Here is a 27,639-nt window from a genome sequence, read left to right as displayed (position 1 = left end):
AAGACATCAGAATAATCTGGGCTCATGGAAGCAAACATTGGTTGATTTATTGGGACGGGAAGATTCTGTCATTTATTGCCACTGACATAGAGAATATCATATCAGGTAGTTGGTGTCTACTCATGAAGTCTGTGCCAGTCTTGCTCGCGTCTCGTCGCCTGGCCCTGACACTCTCTCTAACAGCCTCCTAAAACAGTTCCAAGGTGAGCTTTTGGTCCCTTACCAGTTTCTTCAACGCGCCACTGGCTTCCGGTTACTTTCCTTCAATTTGGAAAATTTCTCACATCACACCTGTTCATAAAAAAGGATCTCGCTCAGATGTAGAGAATTATCGTGATATAACAATCCAATCTGCTACTCCAAAGCTTTTCGAACGGCTAATGAACGATTTTCTTTACGAGGTAGTCGCTGAACGCATTTCTTCTGCTTCGTTCACTCTGAATGCGGGAGTACCTCATGAAAGCCACATAGGACCACTGTTATTCGTACTCGAGATGAACAAGCTTCCAGACAAATTGACTAATGCCATAATTCTGATTTATGCGTGAAATGATGTGAAAAATTTCTTGCCCGTCAAAACAAATGACGATTGTCTTAAATTACGACTGGACATGTAAAGTTTTGAACAATTCTATGGTCTAAACGTTAACGCAGAAAAATGTTCAGTTATGAGATTTTCTCGTAAAACATCTCCTATCGAGTTTAAATATCATTTCAATGGAACTGAATTACCACGTAAAGAAGAAGTTCGCAACTTAGGCGTTACATTTGACCGACAACTTTCGTTTACAAATCATATTTACAATGTAGTTTTTTTTTTGTTAGGGAATTAGGATTACGTTGTCCATTGATGTGAACTTTTGTAATATATCCCAGTCAATTGCTATACGTGTCCCTTTGCAAAATACAATGACCACTATTGTTGTGAGTGATCAGGTACCTGCACCGACAAGCTCCCAGTCAGGTAATATATGGTTTATGAAGCCAATCACCTTTCCAGGATTCAAAGACCAGATCTCTTTGGGCTGTAAGAAGCCACTGCCAAGAAGCCTTGATCTGCGTTTGAATAATGCACCACAACTGCAAAGCAGATGTTCCGGAGTCTCGCGTTCCGTATTACAAAAGCGACAGATATCATCCTGAACTCGGCCAATGTTCTTTAAATGATATCTACTCGGACAGTGCCCCGTTACTAGGCCGACATATGCACAAAGAGCTCTTTTGTTGAGCTCTAGGAGCTTTTTTGAATGGTTTTCGTTTGGTGTTATAAATCTTTTAGATTGGGAACACTTTTTGACATCCAACCAATTGGTTGTCACTTTTTGTCCCTCCCAGCGTTTAAGCTCCATTTTCACTGCACAGTTTGATATACCACAGAAAGGTTCTGGGCCGATAAACTGTGAGTTAGATCCTTGTTTTGCAAGTTCGGCTGCCCTTTCATTCCCACCAATACCACAATGTCCTGAAAACCAATACAAATTTACTGAGTTTGCTTGACACAGCTGTCGCTATGTGAGAATACATTCCCAGACAATCTTCGATGTGCATTTATAAGCATCAAGTGCTTTCAGCGCTGCTTGACTGTCAGAAAAAATACAAATATTTGCATGTTTGTATTTTCTAGTCAGACAAACATACGCACATTCATAGGTTACAGAAATCTCTGCTTGAAACACTGTTGGTCAGTGTCCCATTGCCACTGAAATATTAATTTCAGGGCCAAAGATTCCTGCACCAGTTTTTGTACCTATTTTTGAGCCATCTGTGAAAAATATCGTTGAACCAGGACGGACATCAGGAACTCCGACTTTCCAGTCTGTACGCGACGTTTCGCATACCTTGTAGGGAATATCATGGTTATCCTGAGGTGCCATCCAGTCTCCATTCATACTCATCACTGGCCCTCTTTTGAAAAAGTCCAGTATAGTCAGGTGACCCACAAGATCACCTGACAAGATAGTTTTTGTTCGTTTGAGCCTCAATGCACTCTTTTCTGCTTCAAGTTGCACGTATTCGTACAATGGTAACAGATGAAGAATTGCATCAATAGCTTTTGATGGGGTGCTGCCCATTGCTCCTGTTATAGCAATGCACGCAAGTCGTTGAACTTTATCTAGCTTTGCTCTGGTGGTGGATTCTTTGGTTCTCGGCCACCATACTAGCGAAGCGTCAGAAATATAGTTTTAGGTCATCCGCATATATAAGCTTACATCCATCACCAAGCAAAATACTAACATCGTTTAAAAGTATTGCAAAAAGCAGCGGTCCCAAGTTACCTCCTTGAGGTACACGACTCAAGTTAACGGTGGAATCTGAAATATCTCACCAGAGAGATGACAAACTGGTGTGAGGTTTCTCAAACGAAATAATCGAATAACTATACAACAGAGTTCACTGCAGTGCTTTTACTGTGTGTATTTTAAGCATATTTCAGATGAGGGGACCATCTAGGAAAGAAAGTAGATTAAGTTGTTTGCTCTGCATCCTTAAACTGACGCAATAATAATAATATAATTGTGTAAATGGTCTTGAGGTACGATGCTAGCCTAGCAAGCCAGTCGTCGTAAGTTCGAGTCTCGGCTCGGGAGAGACTGTTAGTGCCAGTAGGATCGTAGCGCTAGCCCCGCAATTATCATGTACACCAAACAGTCGGCTGCGAAGTCTGTGTATAACAAACAAAAACGAGTTCCGAATCGGAATGTAGCATCAAGACTTTGCTTTTTCAATTGTGTAAATTAAAAAAAGTCGTCATTTGCGGGAAGTGTACTTTTCTCATATCATCAAAATAAAACGGCGGCTGAAGCGCATCAAGAGTTGAAAATGCTAGGAAAATACTGCGAGTCGTAATTGGTTCCGTCTCTTTGGAGACGGTAATTTTGATATTGTTTACTGTCCGCGTGAAGAAAGGCCAAAAAACCCCAAGACGCTGAATAGGAGGAATTGCTCGATGGGGATCCATGCCAAACACAGGAACAGCTTGCTTCGGTATTAGGAGTTACCCGCCAAATCATTTCAAAGCGGTTGCATGCTTTGAAAATGATACAAAAACAAGAGACTTCGGTTCTTTATGATTTGAAGCCAAGGGACGTTGAGCATCGGTTTTTCGCCTGTGAACAATTGCTCCAGCCACAAAAAAGGAAGAGCTTTCTTTATCGCATCATGACGGGTGATATAATATGAATTCAATGCAGAAAATTCGGTGCAGTACGAACGGCAAACGCTCAAGGAAACGGTACGATCATCACGAAATCTGATATGCTTCTTGGTTTTGCGGACGACATTGATAGCATCGACATTGTCAAGCTTTTTAGGAGGTACGCATGTGACAACGATATGAGCCGTGAAGTGTAAAGACGAGTTGCAGCTGTGAATAGGGCCTTCTACGGACTACGTAACCCTTTAAGGTCTCGTAGTTGGCAAACTCGCAAAAAACTAGTGCTGTATAGGACGCTGATCCCACCGGTGACCCTTCACGAACATGAAGGATGGACGCTGAAGGAATGTGATCGATGAGTGCACGAAGTTTTTGAGCATAAAGTCCTGCGTTCGATACTTGGAGGTAAATTAGAAGATAGATTGTGGCGCAGGCTCATGAATCACGAGTTGTACAAGATATACACACTTACTTATACAGTGAAGGCAATACAGCGTGGCAAGCCTCAGTGAACTACACCGATGAACGGACCGTCGGGCAACAAAGTAAAGTAAAGTAAAGTAGTACCCAAAGAAAAGAAAGTCATAGGTACTGCCTGGTCATGCTTCTACCTCGTCTGCTCTGTCAAATACACATGCTGTGAAGGTTATGCGGTCGGCGTTATTTATTACCGAAATATTTAAACCAGCACTGGGGAACGGTATGGACGTCAGTTGATGCGATTGAGCCAAGCACTGCACGAGAACGGTCACAATATGAGCAGAGAACGAAAAAGTGATTCCACTACATGACAACGCTCGACCTCAAACTGTCAAAGTCAATAAAACTTACATAGAAACGCGAACATGACCAATGATTTGGTTGATCAGCAGTCCAGCTCATATGACGATATCGAAAAATGCCTTGATTCATTCATTTCTTGTTCATAATTGATTGTTTTTTTAAGTTTAGTTTTGTTCAATGCATTTTTTTTTCGCTGAATTTTGTTCGCAATCCTACTCGTTTTTAGATTCGTCCAAAAAATACATACTAGAAACTTAAAGGTTTAAATATTTTGAAATAAATTGATGTTCATAATTGATTGTTTATTTAAGTTTACTTTTGTTCAATGCATTTTTTTTCGCTGAATTTTGTTCGCAATCCTACTCGTTTTTAGATTCGTCCAAAAATACATACTAGAAACTAAATATTTTGAAATAAATTGATTATGCATTTAATAGATAAGAAACCTCCAATGTAAATCTTTCCAAATCAGCGGGAAATATTCTCGAAAGTATTAACTCAATAAATTTAAACTATTTTATTTATTGATACAAATAACACTGTATAGCAGCATTAATAGTTTCGCAATTTAATTGTTGATGTTACTGAAACTGTTCTATTTACAAAGTTAAGTTAACCTCTTCCATTAATTAAAAATCGGTTTTTCTTCTTTTACAAAAACTGTCAAAATGTAATTTGTATTTTCAAATAAAACTTCCTGAAGGAAAGTATCAAACATGTTTTCCAAAAACCAATTTCTAACTCTACCTCTACCTATTGACTCCACTTTATTCGTCCAGCTGTGAATTAGTCCAATTTGGGGCGATATCGTTCATGGCAATGTCGTTACTCTTGACAAATTGCGAATGTTCGTATTGAAGTTCTCTCATGTATTTTTATTTGGATCTCACTCTGTTATTCTCAGCAACAGCGCCCCCCGTCCGCAATCTCTCCAGACAGGACGGGGTGACATTGATAGCCAGACCCGAGCAGGTGAACGAGTGCTTTCGACAGTCAACCCACACAAATCACGCTCACCAGTTAGCCGAAATTCGAGCGATGGCGCAGCGTACCGCAGACCGCATGAAAGGTGCGAGGGTGTGATTATTTCTTGAAATCAATTTGCACTGCAGAATAGAAATTGATCTTTCGGTTTTTTCTTTTAATACTTTGCTCCGTAGGTTGCGTTTTTCGGATATAATAGGATTGCGAAACATTTTTCCCGGTCTAAGCCGCAGCACATGGGGTCGGCACTCCAATCCGATGGAGCTGACGCGAGTAGCCGGCCAGGCTAGAATACCATCCGCCCCCAACAAAACCGGCTCCGTGAAGTTTGTATTATTCACTAACGACGATGACGCCATTCGGCTCGGACATGCATACCAGAATGAAAATCACTCAAACGTTTTTGGCTTTGCTACTAAATTACCAGAAAAGAGTTTTAGGATTTGCATTTATTTTGTGCCGTGATTTGTTTCTGTATGCGGTTGTCCGGGTGAATGTGACTAGAGATTATATTGACTAATTATCTATTATATTTCGCAGAAGTTTGTCCCCCAGTGAGCAGGATCAAGCGTCACAACATCGGCAGCTACATGGGGAGCCACCCTCTGGCTGGCGATATCCATTGCGGAAGCTCATCTCCAATACTTCTGAATATAGCGAGGAGATTGAAGAAGAGGCATACGCAGAAGGTAGCTATAGCAATGGGTCAAACCAACTCCGGATAGCTTGTTTTAATACATATTTCCCACTAACATTGAAGAGCAGAATTGATATGAATCATCTATGGATAGTTGTGTGGAATTAAATTTGAACGGTCTCTTGCTCTGTGACAGTACCAGAAAGAAGTTATTGTGGACTTCTTCGGAATTTAAATTTAAATGAATCATTGTACAAAGATGACAGAAGCACTCACGAAACGGATGAGTGATTTATAGCTAATTGGCATAGGTATTAGCATTGAATGCGGTGTATATTTGAGAAATATCACAACTGTTGGCATATTAATAGAAGCTTTATGGGAGCGATTATGTTGTTTTTCAGATTTCCTTTCTTGGAGCGGCTAGAATTCACGGGGATTTAATTATAAATATCACCAGCTAATTTTAGCCTGCTGACTTTTCGGTATACAAATCAAATTTGAATTTAAAGCCGACAATTTAAAAAGATAAATAAGAACAGAGGAAGAAAAATCGCAAATGTTTTCGCAAGTATAAATTAATTCATAAAAAAGAATTTATTAGTTTCCTGGGAAATTTCGTAGTCCGTCAAGCGAAACAGGAGGCAGTGTCTGTGTCCGTGTTCATTTCGATGTCCGTATCCATATCAATTCTCGTGTTCAAGTCCAGTTACGTGGCTGTGTCTTGGTCGTGTCGTAATATATCAGTGTCCGCTTGAAAGTGAAATAAAATTATTAAAGAATAGCATTCACTATAAATAAAATGCATCTTTAAAAAGGACTTCTTTCAATTGTTTTCACCGCTACTTGAATGAATTGCCATTTTTTTCTAACCGAGTTTAAAATCAATTCAATCTGAAACATTTTCGATCTCAATGCAAATGAAAGACTGTTATTCTGAAAGTTCCCGTCGACGATCAAGTTTTCGTCACAATAACGGAAAATTTGTCCAACTCGTATTTTGTTTCGCGCATTTCTGAGAAGAAAAGAAAACTTTTCATCAAATATGACCCAAAACTTATATGCCTCCCGGGCGAAAGAAAAGCATGTGCTTTTCTCTTTCGCAGCCGTAGCTTTACTTGTAAAGCAGATTTACCAGGAAATGTTTACGACTAGTTAGTAGAAGTTGAATCCTACACAAGATGCGATTAGACCCACTTGCTATAATGCTCGTAGAGTGGCAAGCTATCAAGTGATAATAATAATTATTTTACATTACGAGAAGTATTCTAATACCTAGAGGGAAATCATTTGATATAACTTCCTTCATGATTGACACTTTCGAATGCCATGGTGGCGTGATTTTCGTAATCAATTAGAAAGCGTAAATCTCACATTAATTAGAAAGTTATAATAACGTTCCGTTGAGTGTCTTAAACTTGCACATTGTGGTACACTGTTTGAAATGTAACTAAACTTTTCATCATGCGAAGCTCGGGGTATTTTCTTTCAATTGTTAAATTTACTTTTTCAAATGTCCTAAATGTCAGTATAGTAGATTGCATAAAATTGCAGAGAGTTTTGCGTACTTTTATGTTATCAAAATTAAGTGCTGCTTTTGCTAGGTGCTCTCGATAAAGTGTTTCACATCATTATATAAATGAATATTCTCTTCCAACTATTCCTGCTTGCTTTCAGATCCGGAAGCGAACGATGTCTCAAACCGGCTGCTCATGGACGAGGAGCGAAAGTATGGCACAATTCCAGCCCGCATTTACTGGCTGTACATGAAGGCTTCTGGACCGCACATCGCAGCCACCTTTCTGCTGAGCGCTCTTGCCCAGCAGTGCCTCCGAGCGTACACTGACTTTTGGCTGCAGAACTGGACCGAAGGAACGCATTCGCACCGGCCGCCGGAAGACGACCCTGATCCGCTTGATGTGAGACAACTGACCTACGAAAAGTTTTTACTTGCGAACGTACTTTACCGCAGTACGGTTACTCTTGTGTGGAATTTATAAGCCCGGATTTGCATTGTAAATCTCGTATCAGCTGTGTGGGGACATTTAAATTCAAATTGTGACCTAATTTGGACTCTATATCAGCAAGTTTCATTACGGTTTGGAGTCAATGGGCCCAAACTAACGTCAGTCACTTGATTGGGCGTCCCATGACAGTAATATTACATTTTCAAACCCCTTTGCCAGCTGAACCGAAAATTACACCAAAAAACATTCGAATCAACATTGTAAACATGTATTCCGTATTTTATGTTCTATCTTCCCCAGATAACATACAATTTCCGGGTTTACGCACTACTCTCTGGAACATGCATTCTGTTGGCGATGGTTTCGTTCCCAACTGGTCAGCTGGCCGGCAGCAAGGCACGTAGGCGATTGCACCGCAAACTACTGGCGTCTGTATTGAAAAACTCGATCCATTTCTTTCAAACGGTACCCTTGGGTCGTATCATGAATCGACTCAGCATCGATATCGCCGTGGTCGATAAGGTAGGCTATTAGTCTCGTTATAAATCTCGAAACCAACGGACGGAAATCCCGGATTTAATCTCGTGTTTCCGTCTCCGGTCTACCGGAACGATTGGATCTCTCCCACAGAAAATCGCTGCAACAAGTCAGAAGCTGCTGCAATTTATTCTGCTGTGCCTTTGTGCGGTGCTCATAAATAGTGTCGTGACGCCGTATTTCATCCTGTTAACAATACCAATTTGCGGCATTTATTACATCGTGCAAAAGTTCTACCGGTGCTCTTCCAGGTGAGTGGGGTGAGATTTATGGTTTGTGACGTCGAAGATTGCATACTGGAGTGTGCCTGAGCTTAGCCATGTCTCCATGTCGGCTGGCTGCCAGCCACATAGATGAAGTGGAACTGACGGATTTACCGTGACCTAACCCATCAACTCTTTGTGGCTCATGTGTATGAAAAATTTTACGCTAGGGTTCTATTCAAGAAAAAACAAAAAAAGCGGAAATTGAAGGGCTTGGAGTTGCTTCTCCTTGCTGACTTTATGAAACCATATCTCACAGATCGAATTTGACCGATGAAATTGGTACATGCTGAGTCTTGTAGTCTTATAAATTTATCTGGTGTGCTCCAAGGAAGCAACCTTGGTTTATTGCTTTTCATGTTATTTTTCAACAAAACTGTTTTGTTCTGCCGTTAACATGCAGGCTGATCAATGCCAATCATATTAAACTATATTTGACAATAAGATCTATTGCAAACTGCCGTGAGCCGCAGAGGTACGTTGGCATTTTCTGCAACTGGTATTCTAAAATTAGAATGACAAAATGTAATTTCTTTTACTCGGAAGAAAAATCACACTTCCAGCAGATTTTACAAATTTATTTTACTTAATTATATTTACTTAGAGCTTGGAGCTTCGTGCGGAATGGGATATTAGTTATAATTTATAACATTATTCCATTATTTCGAACTAGTCACATAAGACGGTCTCCATATAGAGAAGTGGCCAAAATTACCAAAATGCGAATTTCATATTTAATAAGTTTTGAGCACATGATTCTATAGTTTTGATAGACAGATTTGATCATAATTCCTTAATATATTTTCATAATTTCTCAATGAAATCTTGATATATGAAACGGTTTATGTTGAAAAACGCCTTCAAACTTACCTCTTTCAAAAATGAAGGAAAATAGTTTTTCAGAACATTTTGAAATATATAAAATCATACTAAATCTGTTGTGGTATGTTTGCATACAATTAAGAGCTTATTATATAGCATCCTAAAACAGGAAGAATATTTAATTCTAACCCTGCAGAATTTGCCGCAAGTCATGTCGAAAACATCCGTAATTTTCATAATTTTGACCTTTAAAAACATCAAATGTAAGCACAGCTTCTGATAGTGTGCCAGAGAGCCCTGTTTGTGCCCTTCAAGAATCAAGGTTAAGATATTGCGGAAAATTTGCGTTTTTGTGAAAAAAGATGATTAATTTTTTTTTTCATTTTTTCTACATATTTTGAATTTTTGGATGATTCATCAACGAAACTCTTCGTATATCACTGTAATTTGGTCCTCAATACATTGAGAATATGTAAAATTAGTATAACTATTCGTTTGTATACACTGACGAGTTTTTTTATTGTTTCGAAAAAAAAATCAGATATGCCTCATTTCACGTGGTTTATGGACAGCCCCTTGTCACAATAATTTCTCATACGACAAAATCATCTACAGTAGTAAACAAACAATTTGACAACATCAAAATAATTTTGGCCATAAATCTTAATTTTCCGAGTAGTGATACAATAGTTTTTTTATTTATTAAACCTTTTAACAGAGCCATACACTGAGGCCAGGACTGATTCGAATCTATACAAATTAGGGTTGGTAGAAGTACTAAACTTGAGTACACCATTAGGGCTCGTACACTGCTTCAATGAGCTATACAAATTTTAGGAATTTAAAAACCCATCAGTTGCGAGAAATACAAAATTATTCTGTTGCTTATTTGGAAACCCGATCCTTTCATAAAGAACAATTTACGCGGTCATTGAAATAAGGTTGACGATTGTATTAATCAGTCTTTCCCCGAGCCATTACACATATAGGTCAATTCATCTCAAGTATTCACACCTCATTTCAACGACTTTCTCAGATTAGGCTCAAAATTTAGGAAATTGTTCATAAAAGATTACTCTGCACAAATATCAATTTTGGTGTCGATTAGACCACCCCTCGCTCCGTGGGATCCTTTTTTTCGTCAAAACCGACATTTTTCACCAAAAACTTTTATTTTCTTATAATTATGGGTACGAAAACACAATATCTAGAAAAACTGATACATTATAATTATTTTTGAATAAAATTAGCCAAGAAATAAAAAAAAATCAAAGCGGAATCATGGCCAGATACATTATTTTTGCATTTGAACTATTAAATTGCATTTTCCGACAAGTGAGTATAATTCGATTTTTTGAATAATCAATTCGAAGTGTTTCTGGATGATGATGATGATGATGATGATGATGGTCCCACCTCATACCCCTACATCGGTTTGAGCTGGTCGATTTATCTAAGTAAGATATTATATAGAGTCATACAATGTAACCAGTTGACAAACAAATAACGGACTGGTTATTAATACAGACATAGTAACCCTTCAAAAGAATACCAATAATTTGAAAATAAATAAAAAATAAACGATTTTTCAATAACATTGATCCAAGGCTCATCCAGAACGTTTCCAACCCGAAAATTATCTGGACTTGGTTAGGAATTGAACCTAACATTTAGGAGCGTTAACTAATCAGAATTGGTTCTGGATAACGATCCAGAACTATGAAAGAGATCCTATGACACTATAATTCCCGATAACGAGCTCTACAGTCCACAGGCAAACCCAAGCCTTTTCAGTTTTTTTCTCCGAACCCTTTTTGTAAATCGTAAAAGCAAATAAATTAAGAAAATAAAGGTGACAGCAACCCAAAAAGCAACTTATCAACCCGTGATGCTTTTTGTTTCAATTTCAGGGGTTTAAACCTGATGTACTCAATATCCAGATTGTCTATGTCAGTCTACGCGCGCGTGGCTCAAACATGTGTAGCCGACTCATTTTTTTAACTCTAATATTAATTATTATATAACTATATTCAAACAAAAATCCATCATCATCAATGAACATAATAACTTAATGTACCCAATAAATTAGAAAAAAAGTTTAAATTTTACAATCTTCGTCATTAATTTACAAAAAATTCTATATAATCTGTCTACAAGACAGACTTTATGTGTGAAATACAAAGCCTTTTAAACTCCGTCATTGTTGCTGAACGTTTTACATGTCTTGGAATCGAATTGAAAAAGTTTATTCCTTTGTACAACAGAGAGTTCTGTGATCTTCCGAATAAAAAATGTGGTGTTCTAGCATCATCCGCGTTTCTAGTGTTGTACCTATGAAAATCACTTCCTCTATCAATTCGATCACACAAATAGCGAGGCAGCATATTATTCAAAATCTTATATAGAAACACCATTGTCAAAAAATGTACTCTTTGCTTCACAGGAAGCCATTGCAATGCGTCCAGCATAAAACTCGAGGAAGTGTATCTATTACATCTTAATATTAATCGCATTACTTTATTTTGTAAGCGCTGCAGTCTCAACATTTGTGTATTGTTTGCAAGAAATATTATGGATGAACAAAAATCTATATGTGGTGAAATGATTGACTTATAAAGACTAATTTTACTACTAACAGTCAATTCATTTTTCAAACGGCACAAAATACCGTATTTTTTCGCCATTTTCTTGATGACATTATCTATGTGAGACTTGAAAGTTAATTTGTCATCAATAATAACTCCAAGATACTTTAATTCATTTACGCGATCAATCGTCTCACCATCAATTACAATGTTTACGTCTGGTCTGGAGTTGGCAGAAGAAATAATCAAGTACTGTGTTTTACTAATATTCAATTTAAGCTGATTAAACTATAACCAATTCGCCAGATAATGTAAATCTTGATTCAAAAGTGCAACAATATCGTTTGGATTTTTCTCTGCAATGAACAGAACAGTGTCATCGGCAAATAAATTTATATCGTAAAACCGTAAAACTCGCTTCATGTCATTAATATAAATTATGAACAAAATGAGCCCCAAAACACTTCCTTGCTGTACACCAAGTGTATTAGCAATGGAATCCGATTCAAAATCATTAAAACGAAACTTCTGAGTTCTAGCACACAAATAGCTTTCAAACCATTTATATGCTGTCCCTACGATACCAAAGCGCTCCAATGTTTGCATCAATAAGGGCCTAGAAATTGTTTCAAAAGCGCGTTTTAGATCCAAAAATACAGCAAGAATAGTTTCTTTAGCCTCGATTTTTTCTTTCCATTTTGCTAACACCAGATTCAATGCAGACTCACAAGAGTGCCGCTCTCGATAACCTGATTGCTCTGGAATTAGCAAATCATTACGATTTAAATAATCCATCAGCTGGCCTTTTACAACAAGTTCTAATATTTTCTCTAATGTGTGCAACATGTTAATGGGACGGAACTCTTCGGCTTTATCCGTCCCCGTAATCTTGGGGATATGAACCACAAGTGCTTCCTTCCAAACTTCAGGCACGTGCCCTGTTTGCAGTGATTCATTAATAAGGTCCAGCAGATCGTGTCCAATGACATGAAAGCAATCTTGTATTACTTTTGCGTTGACATTGTCGATACCAGCCGATCTCTCCAAAGAAAAACAAATGTCTTTCAACTCTGCAAAAGTAATAGGATGAAAACCATCGAAGCTACAGTTATTATTGATCGGCTGTATTATCTCGTCCGGCTCATTGACCAAATCAATGCTTTGATTTATCGATTGAACACTGTTAACGAAATAATTGTTAAATTTATTTACTATTACTCGCGCCGATTGTTCTTCTAAGCCATTAAAAGTTATGGATTGCGGGCTACAATCTTTACTTTTCATTAGTTTCTTTAAAATTTTCGAAAACTGTTTGCTGTTATTTTGATGTTGATCAATCTTCCGCTGTATATATTCACACCGAGCCTTTTTCAAGGCACGTGAATACATGTTACGCGCCGCGGTGTACCTATACCAATCATCGTTACTGTTACTTCTGTAAAACTGCTTGTACCTTTTATCTCTTTTTCGTTTTAAACGCAGAAGATCTAAAGTGTACCAGTTGTTTGCATTATGCAAGTTTACATGTTTTTCTAAAACTAAACTATTGGTACATTCTTTCAGCGTGTTGGTAAGAACAGCTGCTTTATTGTCCAAATCACCAGTTACTGGTTCAAAATCCAAGCTTCTCGAAACAAGTTGAGACACTGCTTGTTTCGAATATCTGTTCCAGCACTTTATCTTTACTATATCATCACGGTTTTGGTCATTCTCAATAAAAACAAAAATTGTCTCATGATCTGTAATTTTGTAATCGGCCTCTGTAAAGGAATGAACATTATCAAAATTTGAAAACACGTGATCTATTAATGTACGAGATTGTCTGGAAATTCTTGTATATTGACAAACAGTTTGTCGCAAATTGAAAAAATCTGCTAATTGCTTTAATTGATTCGAATTTGGTTCATTAAGCCAATTAATATTAAAGTCACCAGCGATAACGTTTAATTCATTTAATTCTACAAAACTCTCCCACCAGTTGTCTAAAATTTCCAAAAAACGCTGGTCACTTGAACTGGAGGAATGGTATACAATTCCGAAATTTCCCATCGTCATGCCTCTTTCAACTGATATACCCAGGAACCAATTGTTTTCAACACATTCGTTTAACCGAGTGTTGAATTTAACAGATTCCTTGGCGTAAATAGCAACCCCTCCAGTATGTCTGGAGTGTGAAAGGCAAAAAGCAACTTTGTAACCCGGTATGTTATATTGATCAAATGCATCAGCTTCTACTATATGAGTTTCAGCCAGCAATACTAACATCGGACGTGTTGTTTCCACAAAATGCCGCAATGCGGCATAATTTGTAGATAAACCAGCAATATTTAGATAAACTATCTCTCGCTTCCTCTCACATTGCATTTGCTTCAGCTGCTTTTTACTTAACAACATGTTGCTTTTTCTTTTTTCAAACAGTCTCCGATATACCGGACACTGCGTGCTAAATGCTGGATGTTTTACGTTCAAGTTCAAATGAAATTCTTTCTTAGATTTTAAACAATTTACGCAGTTACAATCAGTCGATGAGCATTCCGATGTCTTATGTAGTCCGCTACACTTGGAGCATGTTTCAGGATTAACACACTCTGTGCTTTTATGACCAAATTCTCCACATTTAAAGCAACGTAAAACATTGACGGCCTCTTGAATCGAACACCTATCCCACCCAATGTTTACTTTACCAGCAGTCATCAAGTGGTTAAAAGTGTCCTTATCAACTTCAATAATAGTGTTATACTTATTATATTTGAAGCTTGAATTTACAAATTGAGCAATAACTTTGACTTCATTGATACCGAAGTCTTCATTTTGACTTTTTAACAAGTCAATAAAGACTTCGGGGGAATATTGATCACTCATTCCCACAATTTTCAACTTAGGCTTAGCGGTTGTATTTTTCACCTAAATTGCTTTCAATGTCCTTTTTCACGACTTCAATGTTATGCACACTCAGCAATTATCGAACCTGCTTTCCCGTTTCTAAAGTTTCTAATTTTGTGTATTTTAGGATCTAAACTATTTTTCAAAAAAATTCTAGTATCTTCACTAGATTGAGAAGACTCGACTGGTTTAATCACAATGACCGGCCGAGTCTTACGGTTTTCCACTCGCTTCAATTTATTTGCATTCCCACTTGACCCCGCTAAAACGTTCGCGTATGTCAAAGCATTTTCAGAAATAAAAACCTCGTGATTTTGCTTAGCTACGTCTTTAATTGGTTCGTCCCGCTTATTCGAAATTATTTTTTTCTTCTTGGGAATAGAGTCCGACTCAGAGTGAATCGTTCTCTCAGTTCTAGACCTCTTTCTACTCATTGCAGCATGTTTATCCCGATCATTTTTACCAATAACATTTATTTTAAAATCATCCAGCTTTCTGGCAACATTGGCTTCAATGCTTGCCATACTCTCACGAAGAGAGTTGCTGATCGATTTTAAAATACTATCGATACCGTTAGCAATCGCGCTGTTTATCTTTGTTTCGATTCCGCTTTGAGTATCTGTAAGCGACTGAGACAAAGATGACAATACACTCTTGATCTCCGTCAGCTCACTACTCATAGTATCATCTTTCCCGCCGTCTTCTTGGGCCGATAAACATGAAGCACATTTGAAAACAATATTTTCATTATCGTTAACGACTTTCGCCGCTATTTTAGTGAGCGGTGTACAAACTCGATGAAATCGAGAATTGCACTTGCCCACACAAACTACGGGATCGTCGCTAACACGAACTACATTACCACACTTTGCACAGTCCATAATAAACAAACAAACAACCGCCGGCCGGACTCGTCCAGCAGCAACGGCAAAGGCTAAAGGCAACGAACAATGCAAAAATATAACAATGAATGTTTCAACCAGCAGCCGTAGCGTCTATGTGATATAGATGCGCTGATCGGCGCTGACACAAATTAAATCAATAAAAAACGAATAAATCGAAAGCATGCAAATACACTTCTACTTATCCGTTTAGGTTTCCAATTTGGCCGTCGGATCACTAGCACTAGATCACCTAAAGCACTTGATTTCACACACAAAAAAGCGTTTTAATGTTGACACTAGTGGTACACAAGCTACCATGTTCACCATTCACCATGCATATCCAATTAAAATTTTACCTTGAAAACTCTCATCACCCCGAGGTATAATGAATTAAATTCGAGTTTCAGCATTTTTAAGATACAAGTTCAAATTTTCTCAGGTAGTTGGTAATCTTCTTTTTAATGTTTATTCAGATATCCGGAGATTTTATATTAATAGACAGCGATTGTATTTTGGAGAATATTCAAGGAATCCAAATAAGAATAGTTTTAGACAGTAGTGTTACATTAAATTTCCTTTTAAAATAAAACTGCGTTTTTTTGCAAATGAGTATATCTTTATCTGTAAATGCGAATGTCTGTCTGTCTGTTACCTATAGACTCAAAAACTACTGAATCGTAAACATTCGTACATAGAAGTATTCGAGTACGGGGAGGGTCACAAATATATTACTGCTGTGATATAACAAAGTGACGTAAGAGCCAATTTTTCAAATATGGGTTTCTCATGCCAATTTGTTCATTATTCGAAGACCTATCGTTTGGTATCCTCCTTTTCACTTCTACTTATTCGTACGCTGCATGAAATCAAAAAAATAAAGTGACGTAGACATCATTTTGATACAAACGTAACAAGAGAGATTAGTTTTGCTCTGACTCATAATTGTAGGCAAGGGGGGTTATTTCTGGCAGAGCTTTATGCCACCACGGGTCGGCGCGTGACAATCGCCGAGGTCAGGCCATATGTGCGTGACCATTGACAGTACCTGGCAGTCTCGGACCAGCAGCGGGAGATCGCCTAGAGGTGGTGAGGGTTGGACACTAAGCAGTAGACTACTCGCAAACGCCACCAGTACCCGGACGCATCTCCGACGGAGCGAGTAGTGTCGCTCCCACCATCCAAAATGCACTTACCCGCCCATTTGGGTCGATTCCAGTAAGTTCCCAATTACGGCACGTGGTTGCAACTTTTTATGATTTGAGTTTTATGATTTCGTTTTCGTACCACGATTCTGGGCTGGCACCTGCGCCGAGCTACCTTAATATGGTCGTGCGACAACGGCTTGAAACGGCGAGATAACAACCGGTGCGTAACCGTAAAACCTGACTGGCCTTCCAGTACGTTCCGCGTCCACTGCTTGGTGGGAATCAGGCAGGAGAAGGATCAGATGGTGAGAATTTGTATTAGAACCAAATTCCTTTTCCTGACTTTCGCTGGTCGAGGGCGACATAGTTATTCATAAGGCGCTATGGGCTTCGGCATAGACCACCATGGGACCACATAGGCGACTACTCTATTTTGAACAAGGATAGCGGCTGGAAGGGAACCCAATTAACTAAAATTGAGTGAAACAAGTGACGGGCATAGAGGGACTACCAAATCCCTTCGCGCGAGGTGGTATGCAGCGGTATCCGCAGAAAAAGGCAGAGACGGATGCATCAAACCCGATGGCGGAAAGGCTAACACGTCAGTATCCACACCGGGTATTACGGTCGATGGTCCCTTGCGCAACCTCCCAGATGGTCTCGAAGTACGATGCTGGCCTAACAAGCCAGTCGTCGTAGGTTCGAGTCTCGGCTCGGGAGAGACTGTTAGTGCCAGTAGGATCGTAGCGCTAGCCCCGCAATTGTCCTGTACACTAAACAGTTGGCTGCGAAGTCTGTGTATAACAAACAGAGGTCAAGTTCCAAATCGTAATGTAGCACCAAGGCTTTGCTTTTTTTTGGTCCCTTGCAAGTCAAGGCCATCGAAAGGAGCAGGGACAAGCGACCTAGGGTGGCTGCGCTTTCCGAACAGCTTGAAGCTATCAACGAGTTCGCGGCGATTAGGCACAATATTTCCAGGGATCTTAAGCAGGGCCTCCTCCTGCTTCGGGCTACGACGAAGCTCAAAAGGAGTACGCTAAACTTGTGGTCAACCTGAGCCATCTGAGCCTTCGAAAAGGGGGTGAGGACTAAGAGGGCAACTGAATATAAGCAAGGTTCAGACTGATGCCCTCATACCCTCATTTGCCTCCACGCGATCTGCTCTACGGGACAGGTCGGTAAGCGAACAGGGCAGGGTACGCCCTCATACTCAAGACTGACGGGTCTAAGTACTCTAAAGTCCTGAAGTCTGGGTATACTTCAACAACCTGACGTTTGCTTCCGGTACTTCGAGGGAGGACATAAGTCCTGGACCTGCAGGGGGCCCAACAGGAGCCAGTTATGCAGTTGTTACGGTGGTGCAGTCTATAAATCGAAGGATTGCGGGGAGTCTCCCCCCCCCCCCAAGTTCATGGTATGTTCCGGAAAACGGGACCCCAAACACTTTATGGGAGGCCCCAGGTACCCAGATGACCAGCCGGTAAGCCGGCTGTAAAAAGACGGGCATAAGGGTAACACAACTAAACCTGAACCACTGTTACGCGGCTCAGCAGCTGCTATACCAAGCAGTCACTGAGTCACTGTCGGACATCGCCATCGTATCGGACCTCTACCGTATCCCTCCCGGAAACGGTAACTGACTTGCAGTAAGTCCAGTATGGCGACCGTATGGACGACGAGCAGGTTTCTGGTTCAGGAAGTTGTTTCAACCTTCAATGAAGGGTACGCGGTTGCCAAGATGAACGGGGTGCTCTACTGCAGTTGCTTTTCTCTGCCACATTGGTCTACCGTAAGGTTCACCTAGATGGTCGACCAGTTATCCATGGAGCTAACGGGACTAACGCCGTTGGTGGTGGCGGGAAATTTCAACGCTAAGGCTGTTGAGTGAGGAAGTCGCTCTACGAGCCAGAGGGGTTTGATCCTGTTGTAGGCTTTGGCAAAGCTCAACTTAGATCTGGCCAACGTTGGGACCAAATGTACATATAGCAGAAATGGTGCGGAGTCGATCATCGATGTGACATTCTCCAGCCCAGGACTGATCATAAACTGGAGGGTAGACGATGGCTACACCAACAGCGAAACAGTGACCGGTAGAGTAAATACTCACACCGTCCGCGGCTGGGAGACATCGCATTTCGATGCCGATGTTCGAAGAGGCAATGAGAAGAGAGTGCAATGGACGCAATTGGTTCTGCCCGACTGCTAACCAACTAGTTTCCATACTATCGTGGGCGCGCGAAGCCACCATGCCTAGGACTCGCCAACCTAGGAATGGAAAGCCTCCGGTTTACTGGTGGACTGATGCGATAGCGAACCTCCACAGTGCGTGCCTCCGCGCAAGACAGAGGATTGAGCGCCGCGCAGCATTCGGTTCTGCAAGGTTGGTGCTAAAGAGTGCAATTAGGGCAAGAAAAAGGGTCTGCTTCTATAGGCTATGCGCGAGTGCCTTATACGAACCAGTGGGGTAACGCCCCAGCAAACAAATTGTTTCATATAACTCGCGCTCAACCTTGTTAAGTGAACTCTTTTTTGGTAAAAAATGACCATATAAGATGCATGAAATGCGCCTATGTGTACAAACTTGGAGGCCTTATACGTAAGCAAGCAAAGCTTTGGTGCTACATTCCGATTCGGAACTTGACCTTCTGTTTATTTATAAACAGACTTTGCAGCCGACTGTTTAGTGTACAAGACAATTGCGGTGCTAGCGCTACGATACTATTGACACTTACAGTCTCTCCCGAGCCGAAACTCGAACATACGACGACTGGCTTGTTAGGCCAGCATAGTACCTCGAGACCATCTGGGAGCCTCATACGTACATTGTAAAAAAAATTGTTACGATTTTGTATAACTTCGCCGGCTATTTTAAATGGCCTCAATTGTAACTTCAAATTGCATTTTATACGACTTAGGGGAATGACGCATTTTACAATTTTATATGGCACGTTAAATTGCTTCATATATAACCTAATATTGCGTTTTGAGGGATTTTAATTTTATACGGTATAATCAAATGTAATGTTGCATCTTATGGAATTTTAAACTTGACATGCACATTTGAGCAACTTAGAATTAACATCCTTATACGACTTCTGGTTTGCTGGAGCCTATAGGATCATAATGGCCAAGACCAAAGGCGCGCTGGCGCCTGTAGAGTGATCACCAGCGATGCTGAAGCGTATCATCATGGGACTCCTTCCACGCCACGAGCCTGGCCCTTGGCCTCCGGCAGTCGAGTTTCACGCCCGACGTTCCAGTATCTCAAACACAGACCAGGGATGGTCGGCAAATCTGCCGAATAATTAAGGGAGAGGTTAGGGTTACGAATGAGGAACTTATCGTGATTGACAACTCCCTAAAGGTGAGCAAGGCACCAGGATTAGATGGAATACCTAACCTGGCAATCAGGCTGGCGATAAAACGGTCCCTGCGCTGTTTCGGGCAGTCATGCAGAGATGCCTGAATGACTGCCTCTTTCCGGAGAGGTGGAATCGGCAGAGACTAGTCTCACTGCCGAATCCTGGGAAAACGGCAGGGGACCCTTCGGAATAAAGGCCTATCTGCCTACGGGAAAGGTGCTTGAGAGGAATACCCTCAACAGACTGGTAAAGGTACACAGTGGGTGTAAACGGTCTGGCAAGTAACCAGTTCGGTTTCCGGAAAGGCAGGTCCACGCTGGATTCTATCCTCTCCGTCACAAAGACGGCGGAGGTAGCACCCCAGCGCAAGAGTAGGGGCATCCCGATCAGAAGAAAAAAACAAAAATGAAACAGATGCTGTTAGTTTGTTATGCGAAAAACCTATCAGGCTGTGTTTTCAATTTGATCCCGTTAGGTGTTAAGATAACAGAAATTATAACAAAAATTATTCTACTAGTATCAAACCCATATCAAACTTTGTTAGTAACTTATCAGCTTTCTAACAAAATATGATATGATATGATATAGAACAGGTTGATAACAACCATTGTTACTAATAACATGCTTTGATAGAGCATGAGCATGAGCATGAGCATGAGCATGATTGACCGCCCGCGGTTGCTACTCCGTTATTGCCAGATCAGCTGTCATTACACAGAGAACCAAAAGATGATGCTTGGGACCAACATGCATCCTCAATGTGTAAAAACTGGTGACCTTAATCTTTATAATAGGCAATACCAGCGCCGGCCGCGTCCGAATGCAGGTCAAAGAAGGAATTGGTATAGGAAAATGTTGACGTGATACTCGCTTATTGGAAGCCGAGAACACCTCTGCACTTCCACGAGAAATCACTGGGATGTTGGAAAAAGGGCAAGGTACACAGCAGGGTTCGTTTTGGTAAACGATGCGCTGGTTTCGAGTGTCGGGTTCTTTAGAACAAGTATCGCGCGAACAGGTTTATTATATCCGCCCCGGTATTCATAATGCGATTCGAACCTATCAAGTTTGACAATGTAACACCGTAACAATAAATCGTACGCAAGAGTACTGGACCTTTGATCAAATTGGAACAATTTCAAATGATATGATATCTCCTCGTAAGGTGATCCTTTTTACACCGAAATCAATTGCGCGTTGTTGACCTATCGACCTCATGAAGATATCGACGCGGAGTCTCTAGGCGTTCGGTCAACCGGACATTATTTTCCTAACAGATCAATCAACAACGTTTCTCGTTCACACTTTGTCTGCTCTAAAAAAACGATAGGATCCCGCGAAAAACACACCTGAAAAACAGAATATAACAATGTTGCGCGCTTATTACGAAAACTAATCATGACTATTTTTCTTGCCAAACGTCGCGATCCTCTTCGTACTACGCACGCGATGTAGCCAATCAGCTATTTGTCAATCCCGAATACTTTCGAAGAAACGAATGCACGTCGGCCGACGCGATTCTTTGGAAGGTATACATCGCGTTTTCGTTAATCGCGATATTTATTGGCCGGACCAAATCTTCGGTTAAACAGTCACAGTGAGACATGAACAAGTATCTGGGTATACCAGTCGAAATCATTATATTCCGAAAACGTTCATATAAGTAAAATTTTTCCGAGCCGAAAACGCGGTTTACATCGAAGCACTATGCAGGACCTCTCTATTTCCTCCTACCGACGCAGACACTCGGGGACACGACATTTCACGCCGATTCTCTCTTAGTTGTTGATGCCAATGTTGCCTATTAAATAGAAAAATTGGCAAAGTTTCATGCATACAAAGCCATACAAATAATTTAAAAATGCAAATTTCCATATTGACCAATATACAGTCTTAAGTTTGTTAACAAAATGCCGACCTAGTCCTTGTTGGAACATAGTATACAAAACATAAACAGCCCAAAAGCTAGAAAAATCGAAAAAGTGAAACATAAGATTACATGTATTATCACTGCACCATACTCTCAGCTTCCACAAACCACATCATTGCTCTCAAGGTGAGAACATGTTTGGCTGATAGAACCCTACTTGAAGCCTGACCGTGCAAAACCGCGGTAGATTACGGATTCGAGGTATACTATGCGTTGTGTTGGCTCATTACTAAGTTGAGTTATTCATTACCTTATAATGGATGTGATGCACTTGGAAAGATAGAAAAATGGCAAAGCTTGGTGCATCTAAAACATTAAGTGTAAACATCAGGTGTAGATGTACATAATAATCAAAAGTCTTAAAATTATTTGCAAGACAAACCAATCATGATTATTTCAGGCTGACTAAACAATCATCGAAAGTCAAACTAAACAGTCACTTAAAAAGTTTTAGTTATTTGAATCGTAAAAATATAATAACAACATAGGATTCTAGGAAACTAGTTTTTTTTTTCATTGAATAATTTTTCAATTTATTTAATTATTTCAGCCAAAGATATAAAAAATCTATTCAAGATCCGAAAACAAACCTCTCCTAGTTAAACAAAAATGAGGCCGCTCAGGTAAAACTCCGCCAAAATAGCACATTTTTTGTGTTTTAACATAAACCATTAAATTTGGTCACAAAGTACTTTCTCCTTGTTCATCACCGCGATTCTATGTGCACGACGCCAGAATATAAACGCAAATTTGGTGCTTTAATACCAAACTAGTCATAATCAGGACATAGTATATAAATATATAAAACATCTGCTCAAAAGCTCGAAAAATCAAAAAAGCACAACCCCACAACACAACATTTCGACTTCGCCTGTTTCGTAAACTTAACAAACTTTGAGCAACATATTAGGCATCCTACCAACAACTCAACTACCGCAGGCGATCAACACAAAGACCCATAATAATCGCCTGGTATTTATATTTGTAACATCAAGTTGTACGTAAAAAACCAGCTCTCCAATAATGTTTACACAAAATATCACCAACATCACCACCGATACTTATCTTCAAATTACCGCTTTTGCTTTGAACCGTGGTATCGATTCGCACTGCGTCGCACGGACTAACATAAGGAGGATTAAACACCGGTAGGATCGTTACTACACACCAACATTTCACTAACACGACAATTTGCCGACTTACAACCGACTTCCACCGTTGCTGTTCGAGCTATTTGCACTATGCACCCTGGCAACGACAGTTCATTGTCCCGTAAACAGTTTCATCACCATTTTATGGCACCAACACAAGACAACATTAACACCAAACTTAAACCAAAATTCCATATATTTTTGCCTTTTTTGCACAAACACTAATGCCTCTTCACTCAAAATTGGATAACTCAAAGAGGGGGAATTGAAAAATTGTTCCGATACGATAGACTTGACACCAAAAGCATAACACCAAAAGCAAACATTTTGACGAACAGACCATCATCCCGAAGCAAGCAGCGGTATTTAGTTTCAAGCACATATCACAACTACTACTTTAGCTGCTGCATGTTACTCCCTTCATTTGCTGGGGCTGGGGCTACGCGTCATCACCATTGTTACTAATAACATGCTTTGATAGAGACGAAATACTTGTAGATTTGGTTCAGAACAACTTCATTTCAGGGTTTGTTATGGTATCTCGTTCAGATTAATTAATGATGTCAAGTGCATATGAAAAAATTCAAATTCGTATCAAAATATGTTATTTGTATCTCGTGTAGATAGATTTTTGAAATTTTTTAGTTATGCTCTTCTGATCGGGATACGCTATTGCGCAATCGTCACGCTTGACGTGAATATGGCGTTCAATAGCGCTTGTTGAGACTCCATAGCGCTTGCGCTCAGAAACATCCATGTACCGGTGACGCTGTACAAGATTCTGGAAAATTACTTACTGTACCGAGACTTGTTTACAACACTGAGGAGGGTCAGAAAGGCGTCCCAATTACCGCAGGAGTTCCGCAAGGTTCTATCCTGGGACCGGTGTTGTGGAATGTCATGTTTGACGGGGTATTGAAACTCAAGTTCCCTGTAGGGGTTTGTGATCGCCGGTTTCGCAGACGACATAACGCTAGAGGTCTACGGCGAGTCGATCGAGGAGGTCGAGTTGACAGCCGCGCACGGCACTGCACTCTAGGAAACTGGAGTTAGCGCACCATAAGACGAAGGTCACGGTTGTGAATAATCGCAAATCAGAGCAACAAGTGGTGGTCAGAGTCGAGACTGCACCATTACCTTAAAGCGATCTTCAGCGATCATCTCGAAGCGATCTCCAGCAATAAGCTCTTATTTAGGAATCACGTCAACTATGCTTGCAAGAGGACTTCAACGACTATTGCAGTACTATCTCGAAAGATGTCGAATAGCTCAGCGGTGAATGGCAGCAAGCGGATGCATGATGCCTATCAGCATAGCTATTAGGGAGAACGTAGAATGCTTCGACTAACGTGACACAAGGGGCATACGAGATACCAGAAGAGCATTATCGCTGATCAGATGGCAGCAGGAATGATCCAATTCCACGGAAGGTAGATGGACGCACCGACTCATTCTGGTGGTATCCGGATGGGTCGGTAAGGGCCATGGAGAAGTTAACTCCACCTGACACAGATTTTCTCAGACCATGGTTGTCCACAGGTTCGGGCATGCGGGGTCCCCCATGTGCCCCTTGTGCGTGGATGCAAAGAGACTTCTGAACATGTCTTCTTCGTATGTCCTCGTTTTGCACGGTGGCGAAGCGACATGATGGTGGTGAGCGATCCAGACATTACTCCGGACAACCTTGTTCAGAGAATGTTTGAAGACCCGAACATCTGGAGGGCGGTTTGTGCAGCCGCTTCTCAAATAGTCCTATAGTTACAAAGCAGGCAACAGGTTGACCACCGACACGCCAGTGTTAGCTAACTGGCAGTCTCCAGGCTTGTTAGCTAATTAGCTGAGAGACTTGATAGAGCCATTAGGTTGTACAAAGCATAAAAACCGTTCCTCGAATCAATACCTAGCGGTCGTCCCGGGGAATATTATGGACTAGAGAGTTTTAAGTGAGTCGACTCCACACTACCTGAGCACAGTGGTTCGCCCATAGGCCGAAAATAGAAAAAAGATTTTTTGTTTCCTGGCTATTATTGATTAAATGGGTCGATTATAGACCTGAGAATGCAGAATAGCTGTTTTTGTTGGCCTATTTTATGAACAGTTTACTTTTGAGCACGAGATAAGGGAATTCGTTTGACACTTGCAAAATCACCTTAAACAGACGTGTTTTCTTACGTTGTGTGCATATCCGCTGTCGAACAAATTCAATTGCTTTATATGTTTATTTTCATCTTGAGGCTCCGGAAAACAGGTTTGTTTTGTTTTTGCGATGTTGTTTGGATAGGTATGTAATAAACTGTGATCCTAATTAGTCGTAAGAGGGAACGTGGTATTAAAGTCAAAGAGCACCACACATACTTAAATTCATGTAAACTTTGAAATGTGTTCCGCGCGAGATACTATCACCAAATTACCACCAAACGGAAGATTAAGGACATCAAAAAGATTTGTTAAAGGTTCCAGCTGCAGATATTTGCATCTTAGTCGATGACAAGCGGCTAAAGATGGTTACTTTTTCGTTTGAACTTCATAGTTTTCACAAAGTTTCTTGGAAGAGTTGTGGTACATTAAGCTCAAAGTTACAAATTTGTTCTTGAACATTTGTCTATATCCGAATTTTGATATTTTGTGTTGGAATACGGGAGTTTCCTGAGGAAATATCAATTTTTTTGAAGTTATTCCAGAAGAACAACGTAAAAGAAGAAAATTCAAACTTTGATCGCTTTGAGGGTTCACTTAACGAAACCAGATTGTGCTTAAATTTTGCATAGGGATTTTTTTCGAGAAGGCAAAAATTTTGAAAGCTGCTGTATTTTGAAATTCAATGGTAAAACTTTTCCCTTTATTCGATCAACACCCTATTATGCATGCATAATAAAGGCAATGGCAGAAAATGATTTACAACCGCCCTTGCCATACAATTCGAACCACTGTGCTGAGGTTGGTCTCTCAGGTCTTTGGCGGCAAATTTTCCCTTTAACTGAAATAACGATTTGTAGTTTATAAACGTCAAAACTACCTTCCCGATAACCGTGCAAATTAATATACTGATGATTTTTAGTATTACGCGTATTTTAGTGACGTATCTGTGTCATTCGAGACTTTTCTGTATCTCATTGGTGTAGTAGAGATTGGGGTCATCGATATCAACTTTTAATGATTTTAGAAACTGCTGAGGGTTGAATTAATTATTTGTAAATTTCTTCACAGCTAACTTGATTTCCTGTAACCAATTATCATTAAATTCAGTGAATAAAGGTCTGATAAGTATTTCTCATGCAAAATTTTCTCAGATGGAAATGTAGAATAAGAAAATTTAAAATGAAAATTAAAAATGCAATGCAATGCAATTTTTCAAATGCTAAACAAACATATCTGATATCACTGCAGCGAAAACAATTTATCTGTTTATTTCTAGACCTCATGCCATAATTGAAAAAGCGTTACACTGAATAATAGGGCTGGGAAAAAGTCTTTTTGTGAAAAGTCAAGAATTTTCAGTTTACAGAATCATGCTTTCAACTGGAGCTTGACTAGGGTAATTCACTTTAAGTCAAGAATAATTTGGTTTTTAATTTTTCTCAACTTATCATCATGTTTCGTTGAATTTACGGCCGTCTGTTTAGCCAAATATTCAACAGAACATGATGATTATACGATTACTGTTGAATTAAAGTAAATTACCTTAGACAAGCTCGAGTTCAAATCATTATTCGATAATCCGAATATTCAGTAATTTTCCCAGCCCTATAATTCGGTGCAACTCTAATTACAAGAAAATGAGGTTCTTTAAGGAAAAATGAATTTGTTTTTCAAAAATGAGGTAAGTCCCACGGAGCGAGGGGTGGTGAAATCCAATGATGAAATTTTTGCATGGTAATCTTATATAAACTCTTCCGCAATTTTTGAGACAAACCTGATGAGATCGTTAACGCGTTGGTCCTCTTTATTTACTAGTGTTGAGACTTTTAACGTGATCCGGATATCCAAAGCCGGATAAATGAATGGATACCGTCCGTATGTTTGGATATCCGGATAAGGTTAATCGAATAGTCAGATCCGGATATCGCCCTCGTAACTAATTGAGTAAATAAGTGTTATTACAGTATCTGAACATATACTATCAGAAAATCAGGAGTTGGAGAATATCCCGATGCCCGGTGGATCCGGTTGATTTTTAATATTTTTCAAATATCCGAGGCCAGATATTTGGATATTTTAATATGGATAGGTAGTCGCAGTACTACTATTTATGGAACGACCCATATGTAAAAGATGTTAGTAAATACTTTTTGAATAATAATTAAAACTGAATTACAGTGAATCTAAATATTATAACTTTGCATATTCTGATGAGAATATATATTAACCTTATTATTATTATTATTATTATTTATTGCAAAGTATACTTGTAGAGTAAGGCATTCTCCTACTTTTATTCTACAATTGGATTGAATGTAACCACATCTTAAATATAAATTAATTATTTTGAACTCATTAACTTAAGATCCAATGATTTTTACTTTAACATTTTTAATTCCTTTCTTCTAGCCAA

At 39.7% G+C, this 27,639-nt stretch overlaps 1 protein-coding gene across 15 annotated transcripts in view; it reads left to right on the top strand.

Annotated features, from left to right (window-relative positions):
- The window catches only part of LOC129726709 (ATP-binding cassette sub-family C member Sur), a 179,363-nt gene that overhangs the window by 131,559 nt on the left and 20,165 nt on the right, over positions 1 to 27,639 (top strand). For all 15 annotated transcript variants that reach the window (XM_055683717.1, XM_055683709.1, XM_055683713.1 and 12 more), the window contains 6 exons: positions 4,842 to 5,006; positions 5,098 to 5,247; positions 5,462 to 5,610; positions 7,236 to 7,477; positions 7,826 to 8,047; positions 8,156 to 8,313. In XM_055683717.1, coding sequence (XP_055539692.1) covers positions 4,842 to 5,006; positions 5,098 to 5,247; positions 5,462 to 5,610; positions 7,236 to 7,477; positions 7,826 to 8,047; positions 8,156 to 8,313 — 1,086 coding nt within the window. The remainder of the gene's footprint in view (positions 1 to 4,841; positions 5,007 to 5,097; positions 5,248 to 5,461; positions 5,611 to 7,235; positions 7,478 to 7,825; positions 8,048 to 8,155; positions 8,314 to 27,639) is intronic.

Source organism: Wyeomyia smithii, chromosome 3 (genome assembly GCF_029784165.1).
Source record: "Wyeomyia smithii strain HCP4-BCI-WySm-NY-G18 chromosome 3, ASM2978416v1, whole genome shotgun sequence".
Classification (NCBI taxonomy): domain Eukaryota; kingdom Metazoa; phylum Arthropoda; class Insecta; order Diptera; family Culicidae; genus Wyeomyia; species Wyeomyia smithii.
This window is presented reverse-complemented; position numbering and strand designations above follow the sequence as displayed.